General features: G+C 45.0%; 1 protein-coding gene across 1 annotated transcript in view; it reads left to right on the top strand.

Annotated features, from left to right (window-relative positions):
• Positions 1 to 23,827, top strand: part of LOC128430780 (neural cell adhesion molecule 2) — a 72,952-nt gene that overhangs the window by 4,024 nt on the left and 45,101 nt on the right. Inside the window, exons 3-7 of the mRNA XM_053416826.1 lie at positions 2,426 to 2,632; positions 6,110 to 6,253; positions 7,631 to 7,768; positions 17,076 to 17,193; positions 22,464 to 22,633. Of these exons, the coding sequence (XP_053272801.1) occupies positions 2,426 to 2,632; positions 6,110 to 6,253; positions 7,631 to 7,768; positions 17,076 to 17,193; positions 22,464 to 22,633 (777 nt within the window). The remainder of the gene's footprint in view (positions 1 to 2,425; positions 2,633 to 6,109; positions 6,254 to 7,630; positions 7,769 to 17,075; positions 17,194 to 22,463; positions 22,634 to 23,827) is intronic.

The raw sequence follows: 23,827 nt of genomic DNA, 5'->3' as shown, positions 1-23,827 counted from the left end.
GAGACACTGGAGATTTTTTCTCTGATGTGAAATTGGCCTTGTGCGCGAGCATGAAACAGAGCCGTGTTTGCGGCGTGACAAATAAGGAGGAGGTGGATAAACTGGTGCTTAAGTGTGTGTTTAACCCCCCCATTGACTGAAGTGGCAGAGAGCCAGAACACATGTTGGCTGCGGGGGGAAAAAGAGGCAGCTGCGGATGCAGGCTCGGGAGTCAAAACAGATCCGACAGCGGTTGGATCTCAAATACGTCTAACAACAGTATTATAGGTCATACCGCTTGACCAGTACGACTACCCACTAGCCATATATTAAAGCTTATAAAGGGATCGATAGATACTTAACCAATCATTTTGACATCATGTCAACCCACGCACATACCAGTGCTCCTCCTTCCCTCTCCAGCTCCTGCTTCTCCCCCTGCTGACTCATTCCCGGGAGGCCTAAATCAATTACCACCATAGCTTTGCCAGCCAGTGGAGGGACAGGAGCATTTCGGCCCGGGCTCGGCTAATTTTGGCACCAAGGGGCCCGCCGGATGTCGAGAGATGTCGATAGGGAGGCCGAGATGGCTTCATTATTTCAGCTGCTTTTATGTGATGCTCCCTAACTGCTGAAAAAGTGTCAGAAACAGTTGTCTGAGTGTCCTTCCACACGCAAGGCTTTGTTTCTTCTCCATTTTTGCATTTAAAAAAACGAGACTCAAACAACGGCGAGCTGTCGGATCGGGTCACAAAAGTGCAGAAAAAGCTGCTGATCAGTTGTTGCCGTGAACACATTTTGCTGGCACCTCAATAAAAAGTGATCAGCGACGTCTCACCACTCTACTCTCAGAAGAGTCCATCCCTGAGCTTTCTTTCTTGCCGAGAGTCAGTAATAATGACTGAGCTTATGCAGATTTTTAAGAGCCGTCTTGACAGCGATTTCCACCAGCTATTCATCCGGTCGCAAAGACACATGCTCCTGTCTCCTCGGATCATCGGTGAGGCAAACGCGCTGTCACCACGCTGGCTGCGTCAATTTGAACATATTCAGCTTGCCTCTGTTGTCAGCCGACTGCAAACAAAATGGTGGGAGGTGATACCGTTTTAACGCTAACAGGTATAAAGGGACGCACGCAGCCACGTTAGACACTGATCTGTTCCCTGCGAGTACCCACGTGAACCTCGAGGCTCCAACGGTGGGCCACTCGGGAGGAGGAGAACCTAGACAATATTATCGCAGTAACACTTGTGTCTGATTGCCTCATCCCATTCGTTGGCCTCCGAACCTAACAAGCAGCAGACACATGCTAGGGATGTGATAGTAATGGCGTTAGCATGCTGGGGCGCCTGCATGTTTTTTCTTGCAGACATCAAGAGGCATATCATCTACCCTTGAGCAACCGTGTGCTGTAAAACTGAGGGATTATTATATTTATGTCATCGTGTATTTACATAACTGGACAAACACGCCAATTATCCACACCAGCACCGGCTCTTTCCACCTGGGAGCAGTTGGGCTGAACCATCGCGACACTCTGGGGCTGACGGCTGAGCAGGCGCGGGTTAAAAGCTCGGCCCAAGGGCGTTCACCACATAGTCACCGAGGGGAAAGGGAGCATCCAAACCGCCTCCCATCTCCCGGGGATGAAATGTGTGTCACAAATCTGTGGTGCCTCTATTTTCTGTCCTCCTCCTCCTCCTCCTCCTCCTCCTCTTCTTCCCTTTTGTTTCCATAATTGAAACCTCGGAGACTTGTCTCCGAGGGACTGGACAAGCCTCTGTGCATTTCCTGTCTTGTTCAAGTCTTCAGTTGATTGATGGGCTAAGTAATGGCCCTCCACACCGACAGGCAAGGGGCACCTGCCGCCTGCAGATGGCCCCATCATCTCCTGCAGTAGCCAGTTAACAGGGGTTCAAGATTCTGTTTCTCGCGCTTATTGCTCAGCGCGTGATGTTGGAAACGAGAGAGGATTTTACAGCCTACATATGTCCCCTGTTCCTTTACAGACTTATTAGCAATGTAAATCCAAGATTTTGACACAGTCATGATTTCAGGCCGTGTGATCCCGTAACAAGTTCAAACAACCGCGTTGGAAGGTGCTCGGCTGTTCAGCGGAACAAAGAGAACATCCAGCGCAAGGAGTCAGGGCTGAGGAACCTGTTGAGTTCCTCCCTGTTCTTCCCTCTGTTGTATCCTTGATGTGTGTAATGTGGGCGGAAAATGTCCTCTCAAAAACTCTGAGAATTCAATCAGTGGAAGACGGCTCTCTGCAGACTAATGGGTCAAGGACTCAAATATTTAGCCTTGTAAGAAACTTGCCAGGTTCATCTACTGGAATTGAGCTGCACTCGGTCCTGCACGGCCATGATCCTTACCTGCATGGTAAAAAGAAGTCAAATGGACTGATTGTTTCTCTCTCTCTCTCTCTCTCTCCCCCTCCTAGCTATCGGCGAGCCGGTGAGGCTGGATTGGTACAACCCCCAGGGCGAGCGCATCGTCCAGTCCAAGCGGATGGCGCTGCACACGGAGACGTCGCGGTCCAGGCTCATCATTTACAACGCCATCATCGAGGATGCCGGTATCTACCGCTGCCAGGCCACAGACGCCAGCGGTCACACCGAGGAGGCCTCGGTCGTGCTGGAGATCTACCGTAAGCTACATCCATGCAGCCTTTGACCTTATTTGTGAGCTTGTGTGCAAGTGCGTGCCACTCATGCTTGCGATTAGAGCACAAGGACAGTGAGTGATACCATATGGTTCTGCCAGCCGTAATGATAGATGATGCACTGAGGCCGACTTGCCCGGCTGACCCGTCACTATTGCCCGGGCAAAAACCGGAGTGTGAGGAGGCCAAGGAGGCTCGGTGGACACAGAGTCAGGCCCATCGCAGGTTCCATCCTCAGGGCGAGCAGTAATTTAACTGCTGTTTGACCAATTTAAAGTGTCCTTGAGCAAGACGTCCAGATTATCTCCGACCTAATCACTGCTGGGATAGCCTTGGAAAAGAATACGGAAACATAGGTCCAGAATTGCAGTAGCGATCATTAACACTGAGGTAATGTCCTCGTAACATATTTAACAACCTGGAGGGAGTTATATCCTGGGATAGAAAAAAACAATCATAACAGAAATAGGGGAAAATACGACATTACTTTTAATAATTTAGATTAAATTTATATTTGGGGGAATTGCAGGGGAAAAGATATAAATGCTTTGTTTTTGAGGAGTTATTATAACCTTTGTTTGATTGGAGTTTGACTATTATAAGTGAGAAGCTACTGCAGAATGTCTTGGATATATATATATTATATATATTTTTAAAAGCTGCACAGACAAACCCTCCAGTCTGTTTTTTTAAATCTTTGCTCAAGCTCTGTATCTTTATAAAAGGGCACCTTTCCGAATACCTACACTTTCTGCTCTCAGGCATCACGGCGACAGGAAATAGATTAACGCTCCAATGCATGCAAAAAGCACATGTGGGGATTACATAAGAAGCAAATGAAGCCGGAGTAACCCAAGCTTCCAGAGACACGGGGAGTCTTCCCCGAGTTTAACTGCAGAGAACGTCTCCGTAGAGGGATTTGATTACAGGAGGCAGACACACACTGGAAATCATCGCCTGCTGTGCGGTTGCCTTTTTCCTCCTCTCCCGGCGAATCATTAAGGGAGACATCACCGCCTCAATCACACCTGACTCCGCTCAGCCCCTCGCCTCATTCGCCGCATAACCAGCGCCCCTAGAACCCCTGTTTCCAAGGCAACCAGGCGTCACTCACTCGGGCCTGAGCAGCATGCGGATGGAAACCCGCCCGAAGCCCCCGGCAAACCATTGTGCCAGCGCACAGCCGGAGCAGGCGAGGACTCCTCAGGCAGCGCACGGTGCCTGTGCGCTAGAACATGTTGTTGTACATGAAACTCCCGACCCGCGGGAGGCCCAGTGTCGACACCCGCTCGCGAGCTGCTGACATCTCTGTGATAGCCTGTTATGATCGTGCCACGCGGAGTGGTGGATCAGCTCTGAATCCAAATTAGAGGACTTGCATGGTGCAAACATACAAATGCTGCTGTCACGGGTGTTTTTTTAAGCCCAGCAGCCTTGCTGGCTTTACCAATGGCAGCACCAGTCAGCCCAACACAAAGTTTGTACTGGAATTTGTGCTGTCCAGAGGATGAATCCTTGAGGACCACCGACACAACAATTTTTGCTTGTGGCCATGTTTCCTCAGAGTGTTTCCCCTAGAGCCACCATGCGTTTCATATCCGTGGGTTTGAGCAAAGGCAAAAGGGAAGACTTGCAAGTGTTGACAAAAGCCAGAGTAGCTTTAAGTGAACTGCTCTATAATGTCACCTGAGCAGCCATAGCAAAGTTGGCCAGTACAGTACCTGCAACACTTCCTATCCCCTCAGTTTATTAATGGACGAGGCAAAGAGCCACTTTTCTAAAACCAGCAATGTTTTTACAGTAAAGACGGAAAATCTGCGTCCCAGTTGAGAGACGTCCAGGGACGCTGTCTTGTAAACGAGTCGCAGTAATCCCTGCATTGATGCGTAGACAAGCGGCAGAGGAGAAAAACCGTACCGAGCCCGTTCTCGATTCGAGTGGGCGGCAGTCGCTTGTCTCCCTCACTGGTTCCCCTCACTGGTTCCCGTGTAGAGCAGTGTGACAACAACAGAGGCAGGAAACGGATACAAACGGGAGGAACAAGTGACACCAGAAGTGTTCCAACCTGAGAGAGAGAGGGAAGAGGGGGGGGGGGGGGGGGGGGGGGATTGATAAGAAACCAACAGAGTGAACGACAAAACATGCAAAGGCATCCTTGAAGTTAATGGAGACACTGAGATGCCAGACACGTTCAAAGGCGGGGGGGGGGGGTGGGGGGGGGGTACGGCTGGAGGAAAGAAAGCTCATTTTAGGAAGCAGCCTGGCATAAATCAGCCCGGTGAAATGCTAATGGCGCGGCCTCGCTAACGGAAAGGGACTGATAGGGGAGCTGTTGTTGATTTATTCATACCTCCACAGTGCAGCGTGCCGACGGTGGCAGGTGGTTGCGGCGGCCGGCAGTGCATGAAAAACCGGCGCGCATCAAAGTCGGCTATCCGGGGGGGGGGCGGCGTGCCGCTCGTAGAGAGAAGAGCCGGTCCAAGAACAGCGTTTTCGATAAAAGCAACTTGTCAAAACACCAAATGTTTGTGGAGAGAGAGAGAGAGAACGCCGCCTCAAACTGGTACCGAGCGGAATCTGTTACCGGGCCCCCCCCCCCCCCCCCCATGAAACCAAGAGAGAGCGAATCAAAGGCCGCCTGTGTTGTCGTCTAATTCTCCAAAGTAGGTTGAGGAATATCTCGGCTCGCTGTTTGTCCTTTTTTGTTTTTTTGTCCTTTTTTTATGATTGGCAGCAAGTGGAATGGCCGTCCTTCTGTCTTCCCGCGTGGTTTCATTAGAATCGCCTCATCTGCGTCCCAGAAAACAGGCAGAGCGGAATTAGCTTTTGTTTCATTTGAATATGCGAGGGAATCCATTTCCAGTGCGTACATTGTCTCGTGGGCCTGTTTCCAGACAGGAGAAATCTGGACTGCAGAGCATTGCCTCACATGAACGTAATGCTCACCCATTATGAACTTCACTTTTACTCTGGTTTAACTCTCTTACCTGTGCAATATTCATTCTTTCTGTGCAATTATTGTCCATATTGTTATTTTTTATACACTTTATATATTAGTTGTTATTCCACTCGTATCTTTATATTCATTACACTTAAGTATTGCATGTTAGTTATTACTTACTGATGCAAATGTCCCCATATCTGGACTAATAAAGGATCATCTTCTTTTATCTTGATATTGTAATCTTCAACCATTTACCCCTATGTCTCTTTCTTTTCTTTCTAATTTTTGGATTAAAATCGAACAGAAAATAGGACTGACATGCATTTATAAGAATACTTTTTCCAACACTCCCACCCTGTCTCAATGAACAGGATAGTATTAGAGCACTGCAGTTTTTATTTTTCTATTTTTTTCACGTTTCCCCTTTTGATGTTCAGACCTGCAATAAATTGTCTGCTTTCAATAACCGGGGAGCCCAAAAAAAAGTGTTGAATCTCCATCTCGTTTGATCTTGGCAGAGAGGCTGACGTTCCAGGATGTTCAGTCACCGCAGGAGTTCCGCCACGGCGACACGGCGGAGGTGGTGTGTGATGTCATTAGCTCACCGGTGCCCGTGGTGGTGTGGTACTACCAGGATAAGGAAATCACAGAGGAACACCGCAGTAAGTCTTCATGACCTTCTTTTTCATTATCAAGTGATTATATTATTTTTTGTGGGAGGTGAATGGGCCCAAAACTCATTACTGAATAATTTGAATTGTCTTGCAAATACCAGTACACTTGTAGTAGAGGGAAAAATGTGTTATTGTTCTTTTGTTCCCTCACTTTCTACTTTGATTATCTATTCAGTCGTGAATATTTCATGTTATCGAGACAAACCTTTGTATCAGGGGAGAATCTGATTGAATTTATTCCAGGAGCAGATTAATCACAGCAAAAAAGTTCTTGAGTAAACAAAATAATTATATTTTGAATGTAAACCTTCCAAATGCACTCGATTATCGCGAGGAAAAAGCTTAATGCTCTCGAGTCCCATTCTCTCTTTCTCTCACTGAAAAGATGTGCTAATGTGCCAAGAATACTGTTCTCTAGGAACCCCCCCCCCCTTTTGTGAGGATTCACAATAAGACAAGGATATCGAATGCTATGAATAGAAACCCCATCAGCCCGGGAGGAGGCGTATTAACCGGCGAATGAGAGGATGGGTTACGGGGCATTCGGACGGCGACACTCCAACACGCATCCTCACGCGGATGACGAGTCGAACCCCCCCCCCCCCCCGAAAACGAAAAAACCCTAAGAATGGTTATTTGCCTTCGGCCCGCGTGGCTCTGCAGACTCAAATCTGATTTCTGAGGCCCTCCACTGAAATCCCATGCTTTTTTCAGTAGCTTTAATAGTTTCATACGCGAGGAGGACCAAGGATAAATTCACTTTTAATGGTATTATTCTCGAGGAGGTGCAATAGTAGGAGCCAGTGGACTAGGACTCATTATTTCCTCCTCCTCCTCCTCCTCCTTCCTGATTTACAACTCACTCCACCACTCCCCCTTCCTCCTCCCCGACAAACTGCACGCCCGGGCACTGATTGGAAAGAGTGACCCCACGAATCTGTCACGTTTTTTTTTAATTGAAATTCAAATCTTCAGTCCGACGGTAACGATGAGACACGGAGGAGATGTTTAAAATAAATATATAAAATATTCTCTAATTACGATGCAGGGTTATAAATATCCTCGCTGGAGAGGAATTAGATAGTGGGCTCATCTCTCCTCGCCAGTCGCACAGTGGCCTCAATGGGGGCGAGTGGAGTCGATTTGGAACTGTAATTGCGTGGGTGTTTATCTGTGTGCGAGCTCTATCAGGTAAACGTGCCGAAGTGAAGATTGACAATTGGCAATTTTCTCCTCCCGTTTTCCTAACTTGCTTATCTCACCTCTCTCTCTCTCTCTCTCTCTCCATCGTTCACTCTTCACCTGCATCGCATTCCTCTTCTTCCTCACTCGTGTTTTTTTTTTCCATCTCTTTTCCTTGCGAAGACAAGTTCCAGGTGCTGACGAACAACAACCTGCAGATCTACCAGGTGAACAAGGCCGACGAGGGCGTGTACCGCTGCGAGGCGAGCGTGGAGGCCCGGGGCGAGATCGACTTTGTGGACATCGCTGTCGTGGTCAACGGTGAGTTACAGTTTGAGTCACTGCGTCAGACCTGGTGATGACAAGGACAAGGACGAGCCATAAATCACCCTGAAAACTGGATGTGTTGGAAATGAGTTAAAAATGAGTTTAATACAGACTGTACCAATAGAAAATACAACAATAAAAGAAAGATAAGATAAGATAATAAAATGTTAATAAAGGGCAGCGAAATTTTTGTTAAACTAAATAAAATAAGACAAATGATAATGATAAAAACAACTAAATGTTCAAACCATGGCATTTGAAGTACCTAAATAAGTGGTCTATGTTATATATGTTTAAAACGTACACTTGGTTTCAAGAACAAATTTAGACTTTCACGGGTTAGTTCGCCTTATTTATTCAAATGCAAAATTTGAAATAACATGAAAAAAAAGAGTGAGTGGCTTATATGTGATCCTATACCCCTGACCTGAGTAAGTATAGAAACAACTGAAATAAATATACACCTACATATATTGACGTATGAAAGAAGAAATTCCAAATATTTAAATGTGAGAGCATCCAATTACATCAAGGTCTAAACGAGCCAGTTGCACCATAATGGACCAAACCATCATCTTCTTGCTGCTGGTTTTTGTTGCAAAGTCTGAACATGGCTTGTTACAGCTAGAGTACGAACAGGTCACATGACGCAACAGCCTCAGTTTAGATTCCGAGCAGACACGGTGTCAGCACATTAGCATGCAGGAGGGGACTGGCTATCATCTGCATACACATGTTTTTGCTGTTGTTGTTGTTGTTGTCGTCGTTGAACACCACTCATTCTCCTGCAGTGCGTTCAAGCCTCCATTGTCTGAATGGAGACAGGAGCAGCTTTTAGAAATAAATCAATGGTTTAATCAAAGAGTAATAATCGATTAACCTGTATTTCCTTCACTAATAGCCTCTTGATGTGTGCTGTCAGTTTGTTGATGATCGCTGTCAGGAGACTGCTATAGTTTGTTTACACGTGTTGTCATCATCTGAACTGTCAAGTCGGGGATTCCGAGGGTGAACTGAGCCGGAAACTCAGTTTGAATGTTTGAAAAAAACGCCGGAGTCGTCGGCTGTGACAGGTTCCGCTCCCCTGACTCAGACGAGTTCATCATCGGCTCACTTATCGCAGGTCTGCTCTCTCTCTCTGCTGTCATTTGTGTGATCTCCTTCTTCTCTCCATTCTTTAGCTCGATTGAATTATTCAATTAGCGATCGGCTCCGGGCGCCGTGGCCCAAAAATCGAAGGATGTCATTTTAATTTTCTCATTTGTCCTCATTTGGAGCGAGTCACCTGAGACCGCAGTAGTGATTGAAATGTGATTTCTCCGAGGCCTCGGGCGTCTCGACACGCACGGGCAGCGGCAATATTGTCTCTGCCTATGTAGTCCTCTCCCACCTAATGTAAAACCAGAGAGCGGCCCCTCTGCCCCAAAAACTATGAATTGCAATAAATTTAGCACACCACTTACCTCACTCCTGAGAAGATCCAATAAGCCCCGCTCAATGAGGCGAGGCCTGTTATTGCAGGGACGCGACACTTGCCGTGTGGCGCCCGAGACGGGAGAGTCGGAGCGTCCTGAGGGACCCACACCCTGACGGAGACGCACAGTGAGCTTCACCCGGCCTCAAGGACTCACTCTGTCGATCCCTAAAGACTCTAACACTCAGACGTTCCTGTTAGTCGAGCTTGAAGGAGACAGATATGTTGATACCTACTTTTATGGTCGATTTTAAAGTTGATCCTCATGAAATATTTGAAGCATAGATCAGATTTCATATATACAATGAATGTGGACGTCTGATGTGGTGCCACAAAGCAAAGAGACATTTGTTTCTGTAGAGAGTGCACTTTTCTTTTTTTTTATCATGGAACCATATCTCTTAAATCTGCGATCTCTGTATGCTCTGTGGACTGAGGGTGTTTCACTTCGTTGTTTTTGTTCCTCTGTCCTTCAACTTGAATTATTTGGGCCTCCACTAATCGCTCCCCTTGGCATCGACTGCAGACTTTTTATTTCAGAAAATAAAAAACTACTCGGTGCTCCCAATGCGGCAGAATAAAATTACATCTAGCAAGTAAACTAGAGATAATTATCAACATAGGACTTGATCAGTTGAAACCCAAATGACTGCTTGTGTTGCTGCTTAGATATGTTGAAATCCAACAACTTTAATTTACAATTTCAATTTTTTGCATTAAAAATAAACAACCTGAGAGAAAAATCCAGAAATAAACAAGTTAAATGAAATCAAAACACATTTCTGCACTTAGCTGAAGTGGGAAAAATTAAGATGCAATACATTGCAATGGAAACAGACTTGGTGAATAAATCATGATGTACAAGCTTCAGCTACACAGAGGAGATAAATCAATAGGAGCTGACACATTGCTTGAGTTAATACACAACACACACACACACACACACACACACACACACATAAATGACATATTTCCACCAGTGTTTGACTGGTTCTCTCTTAATCAGACCATTTTGTTGCATCCTCTTCTTCCTGATACTTATAAAAGTGGGAGTTGTGCTTTCTAGTGTAGATCCTTTGGAAAATCAGTTACCCTCAATATTCCCAAAAATCAATAACTGCACGTTCCTTTTTTTTTCGTTGGCAGTACTCAAATCTCCTAGGACAAAATTTGGAAGTTTACTGTGCTACTTTATCAAAGAGGCAGTTATTTCTGAGGTCAGCCGCCATCCGGTGGCCCAGAGGAGCTCTTACTTATGATTCTGTCCTAAAGGAAAGGACAGGGAGCTGGTTTGAAGGTGACCGAGATTGAAATGACACTTCTTTAAATGCCAGCTACTGTCGTGGGGCAGGTAAATATGAGCCGCCCGTGTCTGTCAGGAGAAGTCGAGTCTATGTTTAGTCATCCACTCCGCACCTTGTGATAAAGCTCAGAGACTTGTTTTCTGAACCTTCTTCGACGATATATGAAGTGGTGGATGTTGCCGGGTGCAAAGTGGCCCCCCCAGTACCTGTTTTTGTTTTCATCAGACTACATCACAACCTCTTGCAGCGGCAGCCCCTTTGGTCTCGGGAGTCTCCCCGAGGTGTTGTTCTCAGCGCGCCTCGGCCTGTGATGTTCAGGAAAAAGCCATAAACACCCCCGACCTATAGGTTCAGCCATTTGCATAAGCAGCCCTCGTGAGGATCCGATAAACCAAATGTTTCTGACCTGGAGCTAGAGGTGCACACGATGAATTTTTATCTCGTTTGCGCTCTACGTTGCCAACTTTACTTTTAAGCGGCGTGTCCCTTCCGGATTATTCCCCCTTCTGCGGTTTGCGATTGCACGGGCAAGGTGGAGCAAGAGTAGTGATCTCCTCAGAGGCCACAAGTGCGAGCGGTGAATAGAGTATCGACGACAACCAGGACCGGTCAAACAACACAAAGGCCCCCGAGCGCAAGCAGATAGAGATGGTGTAGATTGCCAGGAGGCTCAATGAGAGTTGCACACTGTCCGCTTACATGTTTTATCAATCAGCTGCGGACAGGGAACTGTCCTCTGTTGTGTTTCCTTAGGGGGGGGAGCAGCGCTGAGGTAACACTCTTTGTCTCTCTCCCCTGGATAAAGACAGGGGAGGAAAAATACACTGATAAACTTCAGGCTTCGCATTATCTCCTGGGGTCGTGAATGGAGCACTTTAGCTCCTTTGTGCCAAAGTCAGACTGGCAATTGATCCTTGTCCTTGTAGCAGAGGTGAACACAACAGGGAGGAGGATGTCACAGCTTTGTTAAAGTTCGGGCTGGTCTGTGAAAAGTTTGTCAGTGTCGTTTTGGTTGGAGTACAGGGAAAAAGAGGTTCCTCCCATGTCCTAGTCATATATTTCATTTCATTCAGTTTAATGCTATTGTTTCTTCCTTAAACGAGTAATCTGTTGGTCTTTTGGAGAGAAAAGCTATAATTGAATGAATTACCTTAGTAAATATATAGATATTCTTCAAAATATCATGTAATCGTACTTGTGAAAATATAAATACCCAGCTAAAAACTTTATATAGAGCATGCAAGTGAATACAGATACACAAGCATTGTATTTATGTAACAGACACCTGAGTGAGAAAATAGCCCTCAGCCTAACAGATAGATGACGCCTGCAGTTCCAGGTATTCCGCGGGTGAGTTTAAGAAGAGTCTTGTTCGCTCGGGGGAAAAGAGGAAAAATGTGGGTGGTCGGGGAAAGTCAGATACTTTTTTTATCTGTTGTTGTGAAGTGTCTGTTCTGCTTACTCCAGCAACCCGTTAACAGTCATCCCTATAGACACAGTTTGTCGGAAATAGCTGGAACTGTAGGAAATCAAAAACTCCCCCAATGAAGTAATAAATATTCATGGGCCTGTTGATAAAAGAGCGGATTCACTCACCAGCTGCAGCTGCCCTGTCCCCAGTGTGTCATCAAAGCCGACCGGGGGTCAAATGATGGCGCATCCAGGAGCATGGCCACCCACTGCATGGCTAATCCACCTCAGGTCAAAACAGCTTTAAACATTTGCTGATATATAAGCACAATTTAGAGAAATGAGATAATAGAAAATACAAGGTTTTGATAGGAGAGGTATTGGTCGGCTTCCAATTATGTTTCCGGAATGGAAACCTGATATAATTAAGTGATTTTACAAGTGACATTTCGCTTAGTTTGTGTTGTTCGCCAGCTTTTTAAAATCACAAGTGCCATTACACGAGTTCCCCTCATGTAACACTTAAACACACACCTCCACCTGCAGTTTGAATCCATTTAAATTGAGGTGTAATCACTTCAGTTGGACAGGTTGTAGTAAATTGAGACTGAGTAATTGCGTACCATTTTTTCCAGCCTTGCCTTTATGCTCATTTTAAGGAAAAGTATATTTTTATTTGAAAGTTTTTACATTAGCATGGGGAGTTTTAGGCAAAAGCAAAGATTCTTCGATTGCTTGTCAGATGCTGCATCAGGAGACCAACTTTTTTAGATTTTTGCTTTTGTGTGCGTGGGGTTGTCCGACCATTAATGCAACTTTCCTAAAGCAGTGATGTGATATTGACACAAATGGCAGGCAGCGATTGGCCAGCTGGCCACGGCAAAAACCAGAGTGCACAATTTGTCGAGTGCTGGACTGTTTCTTGGCCTCGACTGGTTGCCAACCGTCTCGCAAAGATTCCCAAGGCGCTACTGGTCTCAGCCAAAAAAACGTCCAGCGCGTAACATGCAGTAAAACTTTTTTCTCTGCATATTTCACAACATATTTGCATCATTTCTGCGAAGTGTGTACAGGTCATAGACGGGTTCAACATGCTGGTTGTCTCAGACTCCCAGTGTAAACATACAGGAGCTAAAGTAATGTGCACATACAAGATGTGGATGGAACCAGGCTAACTGTTCCCCCCCCCGTTTCCAGTCTTTATGCTAAGCTGAGCTAACTGCTTGCGGGCTTCACATTCCTGAGATATCGCTCCTCTCTTCCGACTCCAGCGAATAAAACCACAAAGTCAAACAGCCGCTTTAATGCAGTGCAGTTTGGATTGATTATAATAGATCATAGCTTGCACAGACTCCACCTTCTCACACATGCCAACCTTACCATTGGGATCCTCCAGCAGAGCCTAATAAGATCTGTCTCCTCTGTCTCGACGGCCCGCGAGCAACAGTAGGCAAATTTAGTTTGTGTCTATGGCAACTCGCGGCGATGCAAAATAGTGTTAACTTCCTGATCTCGCCCGGTAGCCTCCCGCCACACATCCACTTAATTGTGGGTTCGCTCACTCGCGCATTAAGACCTGCAATTTTCCCCCTTCTCAGCTGTCAGTGGAAACTACCGCCTGTGTCCTTCAAGGTTTCTGGATATAATTTAGCAGGGGCATCAATCACGGCTGCTCAGAAAGAGACGAGGAGAAACCTGTGTTCTCTGCTACGCTACGTGCCCCAATTATAAATCGGCTTTGATTCCAGTCCGCGTGCAAATGCAGAGGGCAAAACAAATCCTTAATGAGCGCTCTGGGAAAAGGTCTTCCTTCAAAAACAGCCAGGGACTGAATAGGTCGCGGGTGTAACACGGCGATAACATTTATTGTGGGTGAATGTGGGCGATCCGCAGAAAACAGCACGGTTATATGTGGAAATACTGTATATTTACAAACATCTCAATATCGCCACCCTGCCTCTGAAGTCTCAAAGGGGACACGACTAAAACATGAAGAATTCATAAAGGCAATCGCCAGGTTCTTCTTTTTTGAAGAGCTTAAGCACTGTTGCTGATTTGCTCTTTTGAAGCCTCCCCGCTTGACAGCGCGTCTCATTAACGGGGCTGTTTCAGCAAAGTTCACCGGTGTGGGGGTGCATGGCACAGGAGGAGAGCGGGGATCTATCGGCAATGGTTATCGCGTCAGGCCCCGCTCTCATTCGCCGAGTCAGTGCTATTGGAAAGGACTCATCGTGTTTGATTATTCTTTATCCCGGGAAAGCCTCGATGTGCGTGTCTCACTCAGGCCTGTGTTGATTTTTATGACAAAAAGTATTTGTTCATTTTCACCCACAAGACAATCACTAAATAAACCGACACTGCGGAATCTAGTGATTTATCTTTTAAGAAAGACGACTCCGCAGTGTTGAGGTTCATTAGGTATCTGTGATGATGATGTTTGGATGAGAATTGCCTATTCACTATTCCAAGTATGTAAAATTTCGTATTTTCTTCTTAGCGGCTTTTTTTCTTTCTTTCTCCAAGCCGTTGATGGATTTTAATGAGCCTTTAAGCCACATATCTTATTTAATTTTCATCTTTTCGCCAAGTTGTTAGCAGCTCCACGTGGAATAAACTTCCTCCAGGCGACACCGCTCGCAAATTCAATTCATTAACTTGCGTAAAACCAATTATGTCAGTTTACAGACATCCAAGCGACTGAGCTGCGTCTTCCCACAAAGTGACCTCTCCTGCCTTTCATCCACTTTTTCCTTTTAATCAGAAGAAAACAAATGGCGCTTGGATATTATCCCCGTGCAGCTGCTGGTTTAATGTTAGTCAGTGCAAAAAATCTGGGAAAATGGGCTTTAATTTTAAACTAAATTCTGCCAACATTTTCATCACATGCCATGTCCAGGACAAGCTCCTCTGTTTCTTTTTGTTTATTATGTTTTTAAATATTCAACTTTTTGCTCATATCAGAGAAATTGACGATGTTACAGCAGCAAATGGTCATAAAGAGGACGGAATAAAAAATAAGGCAACAAACTATGAACAAAATGAGGTGTAGATATATCCACCTTTCAAAGAGGGAGATAATTACAGTGGCACAGGATGCTTTATATTGCACAGTTTAATTATAATTACACAGGTTTATCAGAGTACACATGGAATAATAGTATAATTGGTAAATTGCATAGTGATGCGCATAGTGGCCAGGGATGTGTTTACATAATAATAATAATAATCATAATAATAGTATAGTAGAGTGTGTGATTATAGATTTTAGATTATGTAGCCTAAGATTTAGCAAACAGTGCCACATGATAACATTAACACCCTTTATCCAGTCACAACATCATCAGTGATTCTCCATGCATGTATTCATATTGGGGACATAAAATCCCACCATCTTTCAGGAGGGTTTTCTCTAGTTCACCCCCCACTCCATTAGAAATGCAGCTCACTACGAGACTGTTTTTGTGAGTCTGTGTGTTCAGCCTCTGAGTTGTGTGTTCAGGTGGTGGACTTATTTGATCGTCACCTGGTTTTTTTGTTCTAGTTTTTTCCGAGTGTCACTGTCCTCCCCTACCCAGCAGACTAAATGTCCCGCCGACGCTCAATCACGCAGAGCGACCGGACAAGGCCACGCCAGAGCAGCCGCAGCGGGAGCAGGAGCGCAGCGCTGAGAAATGGACTGAGACGCCTGATAAACATGCTCCCTCTATGAAGCTGTCATTTCGCGAGTCAGTGCAGAGGCAGACGGAGAAAGGGCCGGGGCGTGCTCTGCTCTCCTTTGAACTGAATGACAAGATGACAGCCCTCAGCTGGTCGGGTGGCAGGGACAGGCTGCGTGTCCCTGACAGCTCTCGGCGTACACGGAGGAAAGAGTCATCAACACCTCCGCTGCTCAGCTTCACTGATGCTTGTAGACGATTTATAACAGACTGCACTGTTGCACTAATTTAACACAATTCAATAGTATTTCAACCATGTTTATTATAAATTCTCACATTGAACTAGAGGGTACAAAATAATAAATTATAATAAAAAAAAGTATATTTTCTCATTTAAAGTAAAATAACTCCCGCCTATTGGTGACCTATGCCATAGACTGCATATAAAGATGGATGACATTACAGCTTCCCAAAGGAGAAGCCAAATCATCTTGATCGCCACCTGATGGCTTGCTGCAGTATAGGTCATACATTCTGCCTCCTCTATGTTGTGTGATGGGACATGGGCTAAACTAATAAGTCAAAGTGCAGGTGAATCATTTTTACTCAAAGGTTTATGTCAGTTTAGGGTTTTATCACACTGATGTAAGTTTTTCATGGGAGCTTCATTTTAATTATTTATTTGATGGTGTAAAAATAGGCTGAAATGTCTTGATTGTAATGCCGCTGATGCAAAAACTTGAAGTGGCTAGGTCCGGTTGATAGACTTATCTATATTATAAATATAAACTGATCGATTGATATTATAAATAACATTCTTTAATATAAATCTATTTCTCGTCATGATGAAATATGACCATAGAGAGCTTTCTCAGTTTGTATTCGCAGGCCTTTCCAAATCGAGAACCTTAAAATCCCAGCGCTGACGCTTAAAATCCCAAACTCAGACACTGCAGAGATTGGCCAAGAAAATCTGAGCATCGGCCGGAGCTCAAGCGTCTGACGGGGACTGAATCGTCTGTTGACAAAGAAGCAAAGTGCCGTTCTCCACCGACAGTGCGGCTGTGTTTGATGTGTCGGAGCACATTTTCTCCGCTGGCATTGTTTATGTGGATTTAGCCGGGCATTTCGGAATCAGACAATAGCATTACGGTTTTCACATCGCTGTGCTCGGCTCCTTTTGTGTTTTGTTACCAAAGCCGGGTCACAGTGTTACTTGGAATCCCCGTTGGATTACAGACAGAAGTAACATTTTCAGTGAGTGCTTACCACTTAGGAGGCCAATTTATTCCATTTGAAAACGTCTATCCGTCACCACATTGTTTCATTAAGACTCACATTCCTTTTTTTCGGACACAATAATATTGTGGCTTTTAGTGTCGACTCATCTTCTTCACTCTCAGGGTTTAGTGAGGACGCTCCCGTCTCACTGTGTCTCTTCCTGTTTGTGTCTGCAGTCCCTCCGGTGCTGTCCGTGTTCCAGCAGACCTTCAACGCCACGGCGGACTACCAAGAATCCGTCACGTTGACTTGCATCACCTCTGGATCTCCGGACCCCGTGGTCACGTGGCACAGGTACGTTCTCCTGCCTCAAGTACAGACATGTCTGTTCCTCTATGTGTGTCATATTTTCTATTTCTGTCAGTGGTAGAGGCAGCTCCCTGACAGAACACTCGCCTGAAGCTCCGGCTCTGCCTCCTCAGCCGTCCGGTATCATTATGGCCTCATCTGCATAATGCACGCCCAGCGCCGAATATGGCACGCCCCATATAGCTGAGTGTTTATTTAAATGTAAACGCCCTGTTGTGATAGACATTTAAGAAATTGATGTTACAGTCTCTGCCTTGGCCCCTTTAAATAAGTTAACACCAACTATTAGCTTGTTGTATTAAATAGTTTCATCATAAAGTACTTGAGTAAAGTGAAAGTGGGCTTTTTCGGAGACGTTAGCTAAAAACCAAGCGTTTCAGACGGAGGCTGAAAAGAGGAGCTGCAGCGACGGGCGGTACGAGGAAAGGGATGAGGTTTTTTTTCCGAACATGCACGTAAACCTTTTCAAGCAATAACCCAAATTATAATGACAAACCGTGGACACTCAAAGATGAAGTGGAGCAATATGCGCCCCAAATATTGCACCCATTCCATCTTCTCTCTGCCGACCTTGCACATTTATCCCAATAGTGTTGGTTTAGCACAGACTTCCCACGCTCATTTCCAACGAGTGATAAATTAGATCGAGCCAATAAAAAAAAGGTCTTGGCTAATAAAAACTCCTTCAGGCTGTGAGTCGGTTTCCGGGAAACATCTGTAGCCCAACAGGCCCATAACTATCGCAAATGCATTCATCTTTATTACCCGTGTGATGCGTGAACGTTTCCTCTCGAGAAAAATAAATGCACACATCCTGTATGTACAAGTGTAATTTTCTTTTCCCTTCCGCAGCTCTGAGACATTGATAGTCCGCCCTTGCTCATTGCCCCTCGGCAGCCACACGATATTATCACATGCCACATAGCGTCATAATCGTGACCAGCTATTTTCACCTGAGCGTCTTTTTACGACTTTATAGGTTTGGTAATATTTTCTTGTCGTTAATTCATCTTAACGCACCTTTATAATGTGTTTCTGATATATATTATAGCCCACTTAGTGCAAATCAATGCTACTGCCGCGTAGCTGCTGAGTGTAGCTGGACTTTCTTGAAGTAATCCATCACAGGAAACAGCTCGTTAACTTTTGATTCGTGCTTTATTTAGTTCTTCTTCGGCGCTAAGTTGTGTTAATCAAATCAACGGAGGTAGCATTATTGCAGTTCGGTACCTCACGACACTGATGCAACTTTGACGAGTCACATGGTTGAGGAGAGACGTTGTTTCTACAGTGATTAATCTGGCACCTCAGGCTTCTCTCTGCTTTCTGTAAGTTCCTTTATCGATGCTGCACGGAAGTGAATGGAAATCAATGGCTGCCTGGATGCAACTATAGGAAAACACATTCACAAAAAACAAATCCATGTGCACTTTGAAAAAGAGTTGCGGGTAAATTGTTTTTATCGGATAAAACATGCGAAATATGGCGGCAAAAACATTGTACAGATACTAAAATGGTGGCTGATAAAAAAGCACTAACACATAGCTCTGAATTGAACAAAATACTCCGAGCAGCACTAAGGTGTGCTTTTAAAAGTCCACACTTTCATGCTTGCAAATTCGAGGTTGTTATATTTTAGATTAGCTGCCTGTTCTTTTCTTTGTGGAAAAATGTGCAGCAGTTTCCAGGGGGTTGTGACCAGCAGGTGTGAATCAGAGTCAGAGTCAGAGCCACTCGGGAAAAGTTATTAGATGAATCGGGGGGGGGGATTTCCTGCTGACACGGTGACATTACAAAACATTTGCACGCACGTGCATTCACAACAGGGTCCTTGAAAGAAGTGAGCGTCACTCCCCAAAAATGGCAGGAGGCCAGCTAATTACAAATTTTCTACTTACGTATTTTACTGCTAAACTTTGAGGAAGCATCGGAAAATAATTGCACACGCTCACGGTGTGTCTGATTCATTTGTCCTGAAGCAGCGGGATGTCAGCACACAACATGTCGCGAGTGATACGGAAGGAGTCAGAATATCAGCGTTTAGCGAGGCCAGGGCAGGAGCCTTGTAAAACTCCTGTACACAACAAACTGGGAACTCTGCAGTGAAACTGGGGAGGCCAACGCAACGCTCCCGCACTGAATGCGACATTGTCTCCGAGACATAATGAGCGCTGACTCGTCTTTGTTTTGGAGCTTGAAAGAGAAGTCGATCGAAGCACAAACAACATTTAAAGACGCCGCTCAGCAGGTAAACAACCTCGACAATTCACTCCGAGGGGGGGGGGGCTACCTTGTCAAATCAGCGGCGGCGCAAAGCAGGAAAATATGATTTTAATGATTTAACAGCGTGCATAAAGAGGCAGGGGAACCTCACAGCGGTGATGGGTGAGAGCTGAGGTATCGATCCCGTTATTACTTTCATATTGAGACTGTAGTTGTTTCACTCATTGCCTCTGTTTTTTTTTATAAAACAGGAAACTGAGTTATGTTTGGCTTGGTGATCAGAGAAGCCGATTCAAATGAGAATCGCGTCGAAAATTGCATTATTATTTTACAGCATGTGCTCATATTATTCACTTTATTCACACACATGAGGTGACTGCGAAGCAAGAAGTTCTACTCCCTTATATGGAGAAGTTTATGCCATGAATTTAATGAATTGTATCAGTCTCAGCTGGACATTTCACCCCATTTCTACAGAAACACAATAAAAAAAAACAAATTTAAACTCTTCATGTCCCATCCATTAACATGGATGGATTTATAACTAACCCTAGGTCAATATGCCTTGCCTTTGGTTTTGTTGAGCTGTTCATGTCGTCCAAGTGCTGTTGAGACCATAAGTCTGACTCAAATGTATCACCCAAGCATGATTTTCATGGACCAAAATTCCAGCGAAAAGAAAAATTGACTTTAGTCCCCCCCTCACGTACAGTATTAAACAATCGTCCAGGAAGAACGTCTCGCTTTCGAGGCCGACACCAGTGTCCACAGAGAAACCTCACAGTGAGCTCTCCTCCATTTCCCCGGCCCCTCCCTCCCTCCCTACGTGCCTGGTCCCAGACCACAGCGTTAAAAAGCACCGCAACCAAAGAAAGGGCTTCGGCGTCAACAACAATCACAACCCAATTTATTCTTTCTTTTTGATGTCGCCTCTCCCAGTGATCTCCAGCCTCCCAGTTGCATTTCCTGTCATCCCCTGTGCATCATGGGTAATGGACTACCTGTCAGCAGTCAGTCAGTATAATGACATCCAGTGCTGCAGCCGCCCCCCCCCCCGCCGCACTGTCCGTCCCAAAGATGAAGCCTCTCTTCATTTCCTCTTTGGCTTGCTCGAGTTATTACTTGGCTCTGGTTTTTCTTTCACTTATCCTGCCTCCTGCTTTTTACTTTATCACACAGTGTGGTGCGGCTGGGCGGCGTGGATCTGGCCACATGGCCCCACCGTGTTTGTGGCGTTTGTGTCCGAGCCCTCGAAATCTTCATATTTGCGGTCTCTAGAAATAATGCGATTGTTTTGTTTTTCATTCGCACAGTCCACACAGAGGGAAGTCCAAATGTAGTTAGAGGTTTGCATAATTCTAAGAATTTAACACTCATCACTTTTGGAATTTAATCTGCACAACGGTTTATGAGGTTGACAAAAAGAAGGGGCCAATTTCAGGTTCAGTGCGTTATTGTCTCTATCCAGTGACCAGGTAGGAATGACAATGTGTTTATATTCATACCTTTATATTTCAGGGTTAAAGTAGTATCCCACTGAATTAATAATAAATGGCAAATGACAGCTCTATTTCTTCATATCTGTTTTTTCCAGAGCTATAGCTTTTTATTGCTTCTATATTGTTATCCTTTCTTTTAAACCCAGGTGAGGATACCTGTACGTATCCAGCAATGAGGTATAGAGTGTAGACTTTAGTTGTAAAGGGAGTGGAGGACATTACTTATTTATCTCACCTCAGGACTGTCAACTTTTTAGTTCCACTGGATCAATAAAGAAATGTAACTTTTTCTAAGATTTGAAGAATATTTGTACTTCTTTTATATTGCAGATTTAATGCTGTGTGGCAGTTTAACATTAACTCTGCAAAGTTGTAATACTTAACACTCATTAGCCCTTAAACTGCAGCTCTACTTTTGCTTTCCTCCAACTCCCACAGCAACCTCTGGTTCATCGGTGGCTCGGGGCTCCACTATGTTCTGCAGCAAAAAATAAAGAGCTTCCTGCTGTGGCTGGAAATGTGTTCGATGAGCGTTATGAGGACCCAGCAAATAAAAAATAAAACATTGCGGTCGCAGGGCATAAAACCAAAAACAATTAGTGGAAAGATGTAAAAAGACTCCGCTGAGGGGAAGTGCAGAGCCGGGTGATAATTCCCTGAACTACAAGTGACCCCTTTCTACATTGTACATAATTATTTTCCCACAGACACGCGTCTTCAGAGGAGTTTAGAGATGTATTTCTATTTGAGTGAGTCGCTGCTTGATTCCGTTCCACAGATATTCGGTAATTGAGCTAATCCTTTACTTTTAGCCTACATTGCAGATGGCATTAAAAGGCACCAATGAGTTTAAATCTGCGGAAGCATGGGAGAGAGAAAAGTCAAATTCGCCACAAATACTTAAAAGAATCCCTTTAACCTTACAGATGAAACGGCTGGTTAAGCAGCCGCAAATAAACAAACGGGGGAGGCGGCAAAACCGGCTTCACACCGTTATGCTATGAAGCTTAAATATAGACATGGATCTATTAAGCAGTTGTGTGTTGTTGTTTTTTCTTCTGACTAATATCTCTAAAGGGTCTAATAAGAAAGACATTAAGTGAGGACTGTATTCCACGGCGCACACGAGTCATTCTGTGAGTGCAGAAACACAATCGAGCTCCGGCCCAGACTCAAAACCCTGACTGGGGAGGAGGAAGATCCCAGTTTGTCTGAACGGCAGGACAGAGAAGTCGTGGCACGGCGACTGGGGAAATGATAATGACACCCTGCAAATGATTCACTGAGACATAGTTATTGCAATTATGGTTTCACACGTCCATCCAAAATGCACTTTGATCAAGCTTGAAAGGATTTCTGCGAAATGTCAAAGTCAAACCGTCTGCACTCAGCCTCGGTCGAACGTCCAAAGAGCGAAATTACACATCATGATGTGCTTCAGTGTGAATATGGTGGACGTCACTGTCAGGGATAAGTGAGTCGTCATATTTTCTCATTTGTGACATGTGCAACTGTCATTTTGGGGTTGTGCAGGAAAGGGCAGCAGCTGGAGCCATCGGAGCACCACGTCTTCAACCGGCTGGAAGGCGGCCGCGGCATGTTGACCATCCACAACATCCGGCAAGGGGACGGGGGCGCCTACACCTGTAAGGCCACCAACAAGGCAGGGTCCCTGGACAGGGAGCTGTTCCTCAAAGTGTTCGGTAAGTGTCTCGTTTGGCCCCGATGAGACGTTTCCAATCTGGAGACAAGGAAACATCTCACAACAATGCTCGGTGGCATAACCAAAGCAAAATAGATAACTAACCCTTTATGATGGAGCAATGCTAAGATAAAAGTTTAGTTATATTAAGCCATGGTTTGGGTTTAAAAGAAAGTTTGAGGACCTTTATATTCATTGTTACAAAAATACATTGTTACAGAGGATATGGTTAAAACAACAAAGCGTCCAGCCCTTCAGACACAACAGCACTGCCCCAGACCACGAGAAGTGTTTTATATTTATCCATAAAGCTTTATTGTGGGTGCCTCCACAATTACATTTCATTTATTTTTTAAACCTGTTTTTCAAAAGCAAACACAGTCCCGCAGCCCCGCCACAATAAAAGCTGCATCGATATATTTCTCCCCGGAAGGAAATATTTCATGTGTTGCTTCATAAATCAATAGCTGCACTCCTCATAAAGGGGAAAATTTATATTTATATTTCTTGTGAAAACCTGCTGGCTATTTCCTCACAGATCTCCGTGATAGTGCGGCTCGTGAAAATGTATGGAGATTTGTGCTCCTGTCATCAACTTCCTTTCAAGACGTGGGAAGCGCTTGTTCTTCAAAAAATGCACATATAAATGAAGACGTTAAAGGGGGGGTCGGGGGTGGGGGGGGTTCTGTTTTTCACGGTGCACCGGGGGAAACGCAGATGTAAGTTAGTTTTATTACCCTTGACGGCCCGGGGGCGGAGGAGAGCAGGCCGTTTAAGACACAGGGTGAGCCTGCAGGTGGGTGCTGCAAGTTCACGTTTGGGAATTGCAGCTCGTTGCCTCATCCTGAACGCCACTCATGTTTTTTCCCGCCTTACTTTTTTTGGGCTTGTTTTTTTCTACATTCCCTGAAACAGAGGAAACCGGAAAGCCTTGCCCTCCTTCTCTGACGGATACAGTTCAAAACAGCCGTCTAACAAACTCATCCGCTGATATTAACAACAACTTGGCGTTTACATTCTGCGCCTCAGGCATTTATTGCATCATCGCATCCCGTGATTCTGACACTAATGTGCTGCTGTGGCAGAAATTCCACGTTCACAAACGTAACAGGGTAAGATTAGAGGGGAAAGATGCACTGATGTCTTTTTTCCCCCTAATGGGCATGATGACATGATTATAGGTGATGAAACGAGC

Source organism: Pleuronectes platessa, chromosome 24 (genome assembly GCF_947347685.1).
Source record: "Pleuronectes platessa chromosome 24, fPlePla1.1, whole genome shotgun sequence".
Classification (NCBI taxonomy): Eukaryota; Metazoa; Chordata; class Actinopteri; order Pleuronectiformes; family Pleuronectidae; genus Pleuronectes; species Pleuronectes platessa.
Note: the sequence above shows the minus strand (reverse complement) of the source record. Positions and strands in the feature narration are given on the sequence as shown.